At 51.8% G+C, this 12,728-nt stretch overlaps 1 protein-coding gene across 17 annotated transcripts; it reads left to right on the top strand.

The window, feature by feature from the left end:
• The first annotated feature begins 623 nt into the window (after nt 1-623).
• Nucleotides 624-11,508, top strand: CD300LG (CD300 molecule like family member g). Of its 17 annotated transcripts, none has more exons than XM_006046851.4 (7): nt 624-781; nt 1,659-1,985; nt 3,019-3,100; nt 3,947-4,059; nt 6,131-6,183; nt 9,376-9,495; nt 9,976-11,508. In XM_006046851.4, the coding sequence occupies exons 1-7, from the start codon at nt 739-741 to the stop codon at nt 10,087-10,089; spliced, it is 852 nt and encodes a 283-aa protein (XP_006046913.1). In that variant the 5' UTR covers nt 624-738; the 3' UTR covers nt 10,090-11,508. The 17 variants fall into 17 exon arrangements, with proteins under 17 accessions (XP_006046913.1, XP_025135836.1, XP_006046912.1 ...); XM_025280051.3 differs by having other exon boundaries at nt 3,925-4,059; XM_006046850.4 differs by having other exon boundaries at nt 2,983-3,100.
• The last annotated feature ends 1,220 nt before the right edge of the window (nt 11,509-12,728 follow it).

The raw sequence follows: 12,728 nt of genomic DNA, 5'->3' as shown, positions 1-12,728 counted from the left end.
CATGGACCATTGTTGAAGCTTATGCACCACGTCTGAGAATAATGGTCTTTTAAACGTATAAAACAGAATATACGTTTAGAAGAAAACCAATAATATTGAAGGGGTTATTAAAATACTTATAATTATGTAATGCTATAATAAATGTGCTTTTTCATTAGCACTTTATATAACTTACTGTAGTGGCAGATCTAATAACTAAGTGGGGGGGTGCACACACAGTATTTCACGCTATCGGTGACAAGTTGAAGGGCTAGTGTCATGATTTTTAATTGGTGACAGTCACCGAATCCCCGTGGACAGAGGAGCCTGGCGGGCTAGAGTCCATGGGGTCACAAAGAGCTGGACACGACTGAGTGACTAAGCACAGCACAGCACGGCAAACACGACTCCTAAGGAAAAAATAAATGTTACTTCAAGGTTAGTGAAAGTAAAGATGCACCATTTTCCCACCCGGATTCACGGTCTCCCTGAATTCTACACCCAGGCCCTCTGGAGTTAAGATCTCCTGCGGGAGTTTGGGAGAAGCGCTCCGTGGGCTTTCAGGGGTGGGGTCGGCGCGTGCTGAGGGGCAGTAGAGGGAACAGCGGAGGCGCCTCCTGCGTCCCCAGGACCCGCACGGCTCCTCCCCTCCCTTCCTGGTCTCCATCTGCCTCTGGAGGAAGTTAAAGCCCCGTGTAGCCAAGAGAGGAGCTCCCAGTTGCCCAGCCGTGTGCGCTCCCGAGCGGCCCGGCGCTCACCATGCGGCCCCTCCTCATGCTATGGGGCTGCCTCGTGCTCCCAGGTGAGATGGGGGCGAGGGTGGAGGGATGCGGGGCTCATCCCCAAGCTCGCCCCCTGGGTCTGCTAGAGGGACCTCCTGAAGCTACCTTCGCTATGGCTGTGACGCAACCCCCGCCGCCTAATCCTTCCAGGCTTCGCCCCACCCTACTCCTCGTCCTCCACCCTCAGAGGGGCCACTTGCTGTTCCTGGAACAGAGAGCCAGGTCTTCCCCCAGACCTGAGGGTCCTGGACTCCTCATGGCTGAGTGGCTGTGAGTGTAGCTTTGCCTCTTTTGTCTTCATTTCCTGACTCGGTGCCAACCAGGGAGCTGAGAAGACACCCCTTATACTAAACTCAGCAAATATTTCTTGAACTTCTGCTGTAGCGCTCACAACAACCCTGAGAGATGAAGAATTATTCCATTTCATCAATTCACAAGCCTGCTTTTCTTTTTCTTTTTTTTTAATTTTTTAACATAAAATTTAGGATGTATCTTATAACTGATGTCAGTTCCATTGACTTTTTTTTAATGTTATATGAAATCTTGGTAGCTCTTACATATGAAAACATCTTAATTCAGTGACATAGGACATATTTTCTATAGGTGAGAAAACTTAGAGAGGTCAAGCAGTTTTCCCAGATCACACAGCTACTAAGCAGCTGTGCTGGGATTCAAACTCTCGGCTGTCTGAATCTAGAGTTTCCCCATCACCAGCCTTCAATACATCAGGTTTAGGGAAACAGTAACAGCCCTGCCCCAAGGTCCCTCAGTGGCAGAGTGGAGTACCAGCTCTTACCAAGTTTGCCCCAAGAAGGGAGTGACCGAGGAAAACCTTCTGGTCTTGACCTTGGGACTTAAATCAGGGAATTCCAGCCTTCACATGTGCTGTGGTTTCAGGTTACGGATCGGTGGTGGACCCGAAGGAGATCAGTGGCTTCGAAGGTGACACCGTGTCCCTGCAATGCACCTATGAGGAGCAGCTAAAGAAGAACCAGAAGTACTGGTGCCGCGAGGCTGGGCTCTTCATCTCCCGCTGCACTGGGACTGTCTTCTCTGGAGAATACGGCCAGGAAGGAAGGGTGTCGGTCCACGACAACCCGCAGGAGAACAGGTTCACGGTCATCCTGAGGAACCTCACCCTGAAGGACATGGGGAAGTACTGGTGTGGGGTCAAAAGACTGGGCTTCGATAAGACTATGTCAGTCTCTCTGCTTGTCTTTCCAGGTAACAGACATCCCTCCTTCCCTGGGAGGGATTCAGGGTCATGGAGGTGGGGGCAGGGGAATTGCACCTCCCCATGACAGAGGACAGACTGCAACACAAAAGTGGGGTGTTCCTGAGGTGTGACCTGCTTGTTCAATACAGTTCTTGTCTTTCTTTTTTTTTGGCTGTGCTGGGTCTTCAGTGACATGCCCAGGCTTTCTCTAGTTGCAGTGAGCAAAGGCTACATTTTGTTGCAGTGCACGGGCTTCTGACCACACTTATTGCGGTGGCTTCCCTTGCTGTGGAGCACACGCGTGTGGGCCCAGTCGTTGTGGCTCAAGGGCTTAGCTGCTCCGAGGCATGTGGGATCTTTCCGGACCAGGGATCGAACCATGTCCCCTGCACTGACAGGCAGATTCTTAACCACTGGACCACCAGGGAAGTCCTCAAAACAATTTCATTGAGACCTCTGTTTGGGGTGCCCTGTAGCTGGGGAGGTTCTGAGAAATTAGTCCTAGGGAGACTAGGGCTCAGGGGTCAAGGGTCAGAGGTCTGAGGATGCTGGGAATCAAGGATCAGGGAAGGTGCCAAGGCATTGCTTTTGGACTTGTACCTTCTCCTGGTCTCCTCCTGACAGTCACCACAGCCAAGCTGGGGAAGACAGAGGCTGAGGCCTCTCCGCTCACAGGGACCTCCCTGTCCAAGCACACAGCAGCCTCTCCGTACGCAGGGACCTCTCTTCACCCAGCAACCTCTCCATTTGCAAGGATCTCTCCTCACCCAGCAACCTCTCCGTATGCAGGGACCTCTCTCCACTCAGCAGCTTCTCCACTTGCAAGGATCTCTCCTCACCCAGCAACCTCTCCGTATGCAGGGACCTCTCTCCACTCAGCAACCTCTCCATTTGCAAGGATCTCTCCTCACCCAGCAACCTCTCCGTATGCAGGGACCTCTCTCCACCCAGCAGCTTCTCCATTTGCAAGGATCTCTCCTCACCCAGCAACCTCTCCGTACGCAGGGACCTCTCTTCACTCAGCAACCTCTCCTCCTGCAGGGATCTCCCAGCCAGCCACACAACTGGACTCCACCTCAACACAGGACACCAGTTTTGTCCCCAGCAGCAGCTCCAAGTCCAGGTGAGCCCTAGGTGACCAAAGCCAGCTTTCAGGTCAGCACTAAACTATAAGGTGCCTCTGATCCAATAAGAACCCAGTACTCCTTCCTCTGGGTTGCAGCTGCTCACGAAGGGCAGATTCTGCACCGTCCCACCCCCTACCCGGCACTACAGGGGCCAGCAGCCCTGTTGCCTTGGATATGCAGGCCCCCATAGCTGCCAGTCCCCACCTCACTCCCTGCCCAGTTTTAGAGAAAGCCACCCTAGTCCAGCAGCTTTTGCCTGAACACTTTGCACTGGGCCCTATGCCAAGCATGAAAACATGGAACCAAACAAAATGATTTTTTCTTACCTAACTGGATTCCCAGGTGGAAGGACTGGCTCTTGGGGGGTTATATACAAACTACGCTTCTCAGGTGGCGTTAGTGGTAAAGAACCTGCCTGCCAGTGCAGGAGACATAAGAGATGTGGGTTCAATCCCTGGGTCGGGAAGTTCCCCTGGAGGAGGGCATGGCAACCCACTCCAGTATTCTTGCCTGGAGAATCCCATGGACAGAGGATCCTCACAGGCTACAGTCCATGGGGTCACAGAGAGTTGGACACAACTGAGTGACTGATCATGCATGCATACTCCATTACTGGTAGCCAGGCAACTGCTCACGGGTTCAGACCCTGCTGAAAGTGTCTCCTGGGGTTGGCGATGGGGTCTGAAGCCCCTTCCATTGGGACTAACAGGATGTTCTAGTCCCTGGTGCTCTCTGATCTCCTTGGGAGAGATGAGGGATGTGACCAGAACTCAGAATAAGAATGCCCAGTGTTTCACTGACATCTGGTGACAGCCACCAGGCTCCTTCCCTCTCGCTCACAGGGTGTCCATCCCACTGATCCGGATCTTGGCCCCAGTCCTGGTGCTGCTAGCCCTTCTGCTGGCCACAGGCCTGGCCGCCCTCGGCAACTACATGTTTCAACGGAGAGAAAAAGGTGAGCCATGTGGACGGGAGGGGTGAAGGGCTCTCAGCCAGGGGTCTCCCTGAGACCCACAATGCCCCCATGACCCCAGAGAGACCTTGTGGGGCTCAGTGTGTGCATCTCAGACATGGGTATCAGGAGCCCTGCTCCTCTTTTCTGAGGGACCCACGGGGCAGTCCACAAGCAATTCAAATGGGGAAGCAAGACACTGGGGGGCTCTCATCTTGCTTTGATCTGTCTGGTCAAGCTCATCAGCCACGTCGCTCCCTGTTGATCCCATGAACCCATCCATGTCCAGTCTCTGCAGGTTCTGACCTCGTGTGAGGACTGACTACAGGGTGGAGTGCGGGCCGGAGCACTTGAACAGGATGTACCTTGAGGCCCTACACCTACTGCTGTGTCTCTAGAGATGCTCAGCCCCTTTCAAGGCTTGGCTTCAAATTCCCAGCTCTGCCGTTTTTTAGCTGTGTGGCCTTGGGCAAGTCACCTAACTTCCTTGAGCCTCAGCTTCCCCAGATATATGGCCTACAGAAATAGAATACAAGTCACATGTGTGGTTTAAAATTCCCTGACTGAGTAGCATGGAAACATATACACTGCCATATGTAAAATAGATAGCCAGTGGGAATTCGCTGTATGACTCGGGGAATTCAAACCAGGGCTCTGTGACAACCTAGAGGAGTGGGATGGAGTGGGAGGTGGGAGCAAGGTTCAAGAGGGAGGGGACATATGTGTACCTGATTCATGTTGATGTATGACAGAAACCAACACAATATTGTATAGCAATTATCCTACAATTAGAAATAAATAAATTTTTTAAGATTTCCCTAATAGTCACACACAATAAAGAAGAAACTAGTGATGTTAATTCTAATAATAAACTTTATTTAACATGATACATCCAAAACTTTATCATTTCAACATGGAATCAATATAAAATACTAATTATATATATTCCACATTCAGTTTTTCATATAAAGTCTTTGAAACCCAGTATAATTCAAAGTAATCACATTTCCAGTGCTCAGTGGCCATATGTAGCTCCTGAGGTGGATGGGACAGATAAAGAAGGTTTAACTAAAATAACAGTACTGGGAGACGCCTTGTGCCAGGCACTGTGGTGTGGCTTATGTTGTTTTTATCTCCTTTAATCTCAATACTGTGGAGTTCGGAACTACTTATTGCAAAACCTGGGCTTCCCTGGTGGCTCAGCGGTAAAGAATCCGCCTGCAATGCAGGAGCTGCAGAAGACAAGAGTTTGATCCCTGGGTCGAGAATATCGCCTAGAGGAGGGCTTGGCAACCCACTGTAATATTCTTGCCTGGAGAATCCCATGGATAGAGGAGCCCGGTAGGCTACAGTCCATAGGGTAGCAAAGAGTCAAGATATGACTGAAGCAACTTAGCATGCACGCATGCATTACAATACCTACAAATACCCCATTTTATAGGGCAAGAAACTGAGGCACAGAGTGGTTAAGCAGTTTGCCCTTGGTATAGCTGGGAAGCAGTACAGCCAGGAAGCCAAATTTGCCAACTGGCAATGTTGTGCCAGTACAAGTGGCCGTGGTGGGAAACGATGGGCCTGCCACCCACCTCCTCTTTGTGTGGCCCCCAGGAAGAAATGTCAACTCTGCCCATGTCCCTAGATCCCCTCAGAGGAGTTGGGAGGATCCCACGGGGTGAAAACATTCCAATCACAACCTGAGAGCCTTGTAGTCCCTTGCCTCTCAAATTGCAGTCCCCAGCTGGCAGCAGCGACATCCCTGGGTAGCCTGTTAGAAATTCAGGCTTTAGGGCCCCAACCTCAACCTACTGAATTAGAATCTGCATTTTAATAAAATTTCCTATACACACATTGAGGTTTAAGAAACAATGACCTGAGCACACAGAATCACTTCCCTAGCCAGTTTCTGGCGCACACACTGGGATTTCCATGTAATGATCTCAAAAGTCAGGGTCACTGCCAAGGGGTTGGGCTTCTCTGCCAAATCTTCTTGCCTGGGAAGCCCCAGGTGCAAGGGGCCGTCCATCTCTGTGGGAGCAGCTCCCGGCTTCAAGGTGCTCCTTCCTGTCTCTTTCAGCTCAACTGGCCTCGGAGACACAGAAGAAGGACAAGATCCATCTCTCCCACTTGGTAAGGAAGGAGGCAGGCCCAAGCTCAGATGCCCCTGAGGCCAGAAGTCAAGATTCACCCTGACTTCCCATCAGGTGCCAGCAGGTCTCTGCTTCTGGCCTAGGGCCCCATTCTCATTCCTGTCCTTGTAGCATCAGAGAACATTGGAGCTGGATCCACAGCGGGTCTTTGCGATCATCTAACCCAGCCTTTCTCTAAGTTTGGTACAAACTCCCTTTCAAAACACCTGGGGGTAGGGGTGGGGGTGGGGGTGGGGGCCTATTAGAAACATTCTCTTCTACACCAGTCCCAACCAAACCCTCTAGGGGTGGGGCTGCTGCTGCTAAGTTGCTTCAGTCGTGTCCGACTCTGTGCGACCCCATAGATGGCAGCCCACCAGGCTCCCTCGTCCCTGGGATTCTCCAGGCAAGAACACTGGAGTGGGTTGCCATTTCCTTCTCCAATGCATGAAAGTGAAGTCACTCAGTCGTGTCCAACTCTTCGAGACCCCATGGACTGCAGCCTATCAGGGTCCTCCGTTCGTGGGATTTTCCAGGCAAGAGTACTGGAGTGGGGTGCCATTGCCTTCTCCGAGGGGTGGGGCTAGGAACCTGAATTTTAAACACAGCCTTGGGGGATTCCGACAGCACACTGGAATATGACTACCAATAGATGCTAGTCTGCTTTTGCAGAAGAGAGCACTGAGGCCCAGAGAGGGAAAACGTCTTGCCCAGGGTCACACAGCAGGCGGTGGGTGGCTCCAGAGGTCTTGACCTTCATTTCTTCTCTTTCCAGAGCACCCTTCTCTGAGCTTTCCTTGGTTCTGAGACCAAGGCGGTATGCTACCCTGACGTTCGGACTGAGGGGGCAGGGGGCAGGAAGAATGGGGGGGGTCCCTGTGCCCATTTTCCTGGAGAGAGGCTACCTGCTGCCAGGCCCCTCTCTTACCCCTGCAAGGAGAGACCCCCGGTTTCCATATCAGCACCCTACAGAGAAGGTCACCCCTTAGAAGAGAGCAGCCCCATGTGCCTCCCCCCACCCACCCAACCTGATCTCTCCTTTCTCAGCTGTTTACTGAGATGCCTCCACTCTGATTCCCTTAAACACTAGAGCAGGAAAGGGGGACTGCCATTGCCTTCTTTCCTGGCGCCAGCAAGGACAAAAGACTTAGGCCGGATCCCCCCAGGGAGAGCCTGCGGTGGGATGGGGTACTGGGCCGTCCTTCGCTTAGGAAGCAGCTGTTGTTGTCTCAGGAAGCTCAACGAGACCAACGGGGTGGATGGGAGTGAGGGAGAGGTCATGGAGACAGATGCAGGGGCTGACATGGCCACCGCCAGGACCCTCCTCCTGGCTCTACATCCTGGGGCTCACCCCTCCCCAACTCAGAAAGAGAGGCTGGGCTGGAGAGAGAATCTTGATGCTGCCTCACCTACCTGTTTTTCTAGAAGCTTCCCAGGTGGCGCTAGTGGGAAAGAATCTGCCTGCCAATATAGGAGACATAATAGATGTGAGTTCAATCCCTGGGTCAGGAAGATCCCCTGGAGGAGGACACAGCAACCCACTCCAGTATTCTTGCCTGGAAAATCCCATGGACAGAGGAGACTGACAGGCTATTATAATCCATAGGGTTGCATAGAGTTGGGCACAACTGAAGAGACTTAGCACACATGCAGAAATAGAGGCTCATATAGATCTTGTATAATACAATCCAGAAAATGCCTCCACGCTTGCTGGAACAGCCCAGGGTCCACTGCGTGGGCAGAGGGACCATTGAGAGATGCAGATGCTCCTGGGGCAGAGGGCAGTGGTCCTGGCCACAGCCTACATATGTGGTTTGGTCTCTGCCCCCCTGAAGCTCTTTCCTCAAATTCGGTCACCCCTGAGTAGGTGACATTTCTGCAGCTGTTGATGGCCAGTGTCAGCAGTGGCTGGGTTTTGACCAAATCCCAAGGCTGTCGGTATGGGATTCATGGGAAATGGAAGTGACCTTGGGAGATCTCTGATCCAGCCCAGCTCTGCCATGTCCTTGCCACAGGCAGGGCTGGGGTGGGCAAGGGCCATGAGTGACAGCATTTGTGACATCCTTCCGCCTCCCCCATGCCTTCAGGCCCTCATTCCCCCAGTCATATCTCACCTGAGAAACTCTGTTCTGACTCTTACCTTGTCCCCATCAGCCTGCAGGTGTCGCTAGAGGTGGCTCACACGTTCACCTCTACCCCACCCCCCACAGCTAGGGTATTGCTCAAAGCCGGGGCCAGTTAGTAGACAAGAGACACTGTCACTAAGAAAAGTGTGCATGAGGCCCTGCCAGGATGGCAGAATAGCATAGGAAAGAGCTTGGATCTGAGGTCAGATAGTCACAGGTTCAAGGCCCGGCTCAGCCACTCATCTGCTGTGTGACGTCTGGTGAGTGACATCACCTCTCTGAGCCTCGGTTTTCCCATCTCTCGGGACTGTGGTTAGAACAAGTGAGATGAGCCATCTCGTAGTTATCCAGGAAGTGGGAGCTTCTTTCCTTGGTTTCAGTGCCCATCAGACTGTGGGATCTGCTGGGCAGCTGTACCCTTAGGAGAAGTGGCTGGGGGCCTCTGCCAGCTCCAGCCTCTGCTCTGCCCAGCTGCTGGGCAAGAGAGTGAGAGGTAGAGGGGCCCAGCACTCAGACCTGAGGACCCGTGAGAGCAGCTGAGTGTCAGGAGATGGGCTGCCTCACTTGTTCTAGACTACCTGTCTTTCCTCCCTGGGCCTCGGTTTTCTCATCTGATCAAGGAGGGGTTGCTCAGATGGACGATTCCTAAGGAATCTTTCCTGTGCTGTTTGTTATTCGGTGAGTCTTTGACGTGTCCAACTTTGCTGTCTCCGGCCTATGACAAAAAGCCTGCAGCCTGCAGTCTTCCTGCTTCAAGGAGATAAATAACAATCATGGAAACAAATTAATCACTCCAGGAGTTCCCAGTTGTTGAGTGTGATAAAACATTATCAGAAATGTTTATTATTTTCCTAAGGGGAATATTTCACTCCCCGTTTTATAGCTTGGGAAATTGGGCCCCAGAGAAGTTAGGTGGCTCACCCAAGGTCACACTGAGACGTAGTAAATTGACCGTAAGGACTCTGACTCCACAGCCCACCCGCTGCCTGTCCCTCCTGCTTCTCCGGCTTGCAGCCCATCCCTGCGGCTGCCGAGAACAGGCTGTTCTGACTGAATCTGTGTTTCAGGCGCTGGGGAACAGCTGGGTCCCGGAGTCCGCTGTGATCAAGCTTGCAGAGCCCACTGGGCCTCCTGCCAGCCCCGAGCCCTCCGCCAGCTCCAACACGGAGATCTGGTGCCTGAGCCAGGTGTGGACAGAGGGCTCTGGGAGCCTGGAGCCGCCTAGCTTGGCTCCACTCTGACAATGCAGGGAAGTGGGGGAGGGCCCTACTCTCAGCGTCCACCCACCACCCCCATCATAACCAGAGTCTTGGCCATTTCACCTGGGAAGTCAGGGCTCCTGACTTCACATCCTCTTTTTTTCCTGACCCAGAAAAATTCTTGAGTAGCATGGTGGGAGTGACAGCTTAAAGAGTTCTGGGCTGGCAGGATTCCCATGTCTGCAGTCAGAACCAGGCCTGAGGCCATAAGGATGCTCCCCCAGGGAATGGGGAAATGGGGGTTATGAAACAAAGCCTCGGGGGTCCTGGGAGAAGGAGTGGTTAGTCCTACATCTCTTAGATGGACAGAGGCCCAGAGCTTGTGGGAAAGTCCAGAGTGGACCCGATAGCTGCCTGGAGATCCCCCAGCTGGGCTCCGATTTTTACCCCATACTGTTGTCTTTACAGACTTCAGAAGATGACGAAGCCTCTTGGCGGGACCCTAAGGGAGACATGACCCCAGCCTCTACCCTCCCCATGTCGGGGGACGAGCCGGGCTTTTCAAAGTTCAGCTCAGTCTAGCCACCAAACGCCCTCCTTGAATCTCTGGGAGGGCTGAACTTGCACTAACTTGGACAAGCTTTCTGCTATGACTTCAGAATCCTCCTGCCAGAGTCCAGGTCTCTCCCCCACCCTTCCCAAGCTTTCCTCCTGCCCATCTCAGCTGACCCTGAAGGCTTCGTCAGCCCTGGAGCCTGATGCGGTGGCCTCACAGTTCCAGCTGGAAACTGGGACCTCTCCAAGATGGTCACATCCTTGGGCAAAGCATACAGCCGCTGGACCTTCGAGGGGTCAGGCAGGGCTCAGAGGGTCTTCTCGAAGTTTGTATCTGCTATGGGAGGGTCCCCTGGGCCTGGGTGCCCAGTCACAGGTCCCTCTTAATTCCCCTTCCAGATGCCACTTTCTCCTCCCTTCCTTCCATCCTCAGACTCAGGGCTAAGTTCTCCCACATAAGCTGGTGAGGAGGAGGGAGCCTGTGGGGTTAGCCTGGATCCTGATTTCTCAAAGCCAATTGTGAACCACCTGCATCCCAGTCCTTCAGGAAGCTGGTTAAAAAGATGATTCTGGGACCCCATCAAGACCTTCCCAAACCAGGATTTCACTGGTGGTCCAGTAATTAGGACTCCATGCTTCCAATGCAAGGGGCACTGGCATGGTACTGCCGAAAAAAAGAAGAAAATAAACTACCAAAACCATCTCTGAGGCTGGGCCTGGGACTATGCATTTCTTCCAAGTGCACCAGTGATTCTAACACTGGTATTTGAGTACCAGTGGGCTGGTTGAGCTCTCAGGTCCCTCCAGCTTAGAGAGTTGACATTTGGTGTGTGGAGTCTCCCCCTTCCCCCTATAGGGCCTGCTCTGCCCACCACACCATGGCCCAGCTGGAGGCTTTCCTGGACCTGCCTGAGTCCAGACTCAGGTCAAGTGCACATCGGAAAGGCCAAGCCCAAGACTGGCTAGGAGTGGTTGTCTATCCGATCTTGAGGTAGGAGAAAGATGGGCTCCAGGCTAGGCATTTACAACTGGCTTCTTCCTATTTAGATTTCTTGGGGACGAGAAAAAAATGGGCTTCAGGCAGGACACTTTCAACAAGCTTCCTGTTTGTATTTCCTGAGACAGGAGAGAGGTGGGCTCCAGGTTAGGCATTTATAGTCAGACTCCTGTTTGTGCTCTGAAATGGAAGTAACAACAGAAACAGGGTAAATAGCCAGGATTTGTCTCATGTGGACACTTTAAGATAGCAGTCTTGGCAAGAACAAAGAGGGACTAAACCTTGAAGCAAAAGATCAAGAGATCCCATATTCCCCCTCCTTTAACCTCAGATACGCAGATGACACCACCCTTATGACAGAAAGCTAAGAACTAAAGAGCCTCTTGATAAAAGTGAAAGAGGAGAGTGAAAAAGTTGGCTTAAAACTCAACATTCAGAAAACGAAGATCATGGCATCTGGTCCCATCACTTCATGGAAAATAGATGGGAAACAATGGAAACAGTGACAGACTTTATTTTGGGGGGCTCCAAAATCACTGCAGATGGTAACTGCAGCCATGAAATTAAAAGACGCTTACTCCTTGGAATAAAAGCTATGACCAACCTAGACAGCATATTAAAAAGCAGAGACATTACTTTGCCAACAAAGGTCTGTCTAGTCAAAGCTATCGTTTTTCCAACAGTCATGTATGCATGTGAGAGTTGGACTATAAAGAAAGCTGAGCACCGAAGAATTGATGTTTTTGAACTGTGGTGTTAGAGAAGACTCTTGAGAGTCCCTTGGACTGCAAGGAGACCCAACCAGTCCATCCTAAAGGAAATCAGTCCTGAATATTCATTGGAAGGACTGATGCTGAAGCTGAAACTCCAATACTTTGGCCACCTGATGCAAAGAACTAACTCATTGGAAAAGACCCTGATTCTGGGCAAGATTGAAGGCAGAAGAAGGGGACAGACAGAGGATGAGATGGTTGGATGGCGTCACCGACTTGATGGACATGAGTTTGAGCAAGCTCTGGGAGTTGGTGATGGACAGGGAAGCCTGGCTAACTGCGGTCCATGGGGTCGTGAAGAGTCGCTCACAATTGAGTAACTGAACTGAATCTGAATCTGAATGGGGCAAGGGAGGCAAAAGGAAGGGAGGTCACCCCATAGGCCTCTGGGCTGGAATCCATCTTGGCTGAGGGGTGTGTGCTCACCTAGGGGAGGGTCCTGAGACAAATTAGCCAGGGGGACAAACAAGACAGTTGGCCAGAGAGAAGACAAAGACCTGGATAACTGCCTCTTTATAAAGGATTTAAACTTCCCAAAGGCATGGCTCTCAAGACTCTTGGAGTTTGCCCATGCTTCTTTCTGCATGTACTCTGCTTTTCCAATAAACGTTTACTTTTCTCTTTACCTTCTGCCTCCTCTTCAGATTTCTTTCTTGTCAAGGCAGGCAAGGACTGGGGATTTAGGGCTAGTGGTCTAGCAGTTAGGACTCCTGGTCAGGGAACTAAGCCAGCTGCTGCTGGCTGCTGCTTACTGCAAGCTACTGTTCACTGTTGCATGAGTCCAGAATCAGTCTTCCTACTCAGCGTGCAATCCAGGCTTTGGAAGGAGGATGGAAAGAATCTTGGCTCCTTCCTTTTCAAGAAAGGATTGATTGCCTGTGGGTTCTGGCAGCTGG

The sequence above is a fragment of the Bubalus bubalis genome, chromosome 3, assembly GCF_019923935.1.
Source record: "Bubalus bubalis isolate 160015118507 breed Murrah chromosome 3, NDDB_SH_1, whole genome shotgun sequence".
Classification (NCBI taxonomy): Eukaryota; Metazoa; Chordata; class Mammalia; order Artiodactyla; family Bovidae; genus Bubalus; species Bubalus bubalis.
The sequence above is the reverse complement of the archived record's forward strand: the minus strand, read 5'-3'. Positions and strand labels throughout refer to the sequence as shown.

Excerpts from the sequence above, each read along its gene's own strand:
- CD300LG (XM_006046848.4), top strand. The coding sequence starts at position 739 with ATGCGGCCCCTCCTCATGCTATGGGGCTGCCTCGTGCTCCCAG. Across the intron at positions 3,101-3,946 it reads AGCAGCAGCTCCAAGTCCAG|GGTGTCCATCCCACTGATCC; the intron begins GTGAGCCCTAGG and ends TCTCGCTCACAG. Across the intron at positions 6,184-9,375 it reads AGATCCATCTCTCCCACTTG|GCGCTGGGGAACAGCTGGGT; the intron begins GTAAGGAAGGAG and ends TCTGTGTTTCAG.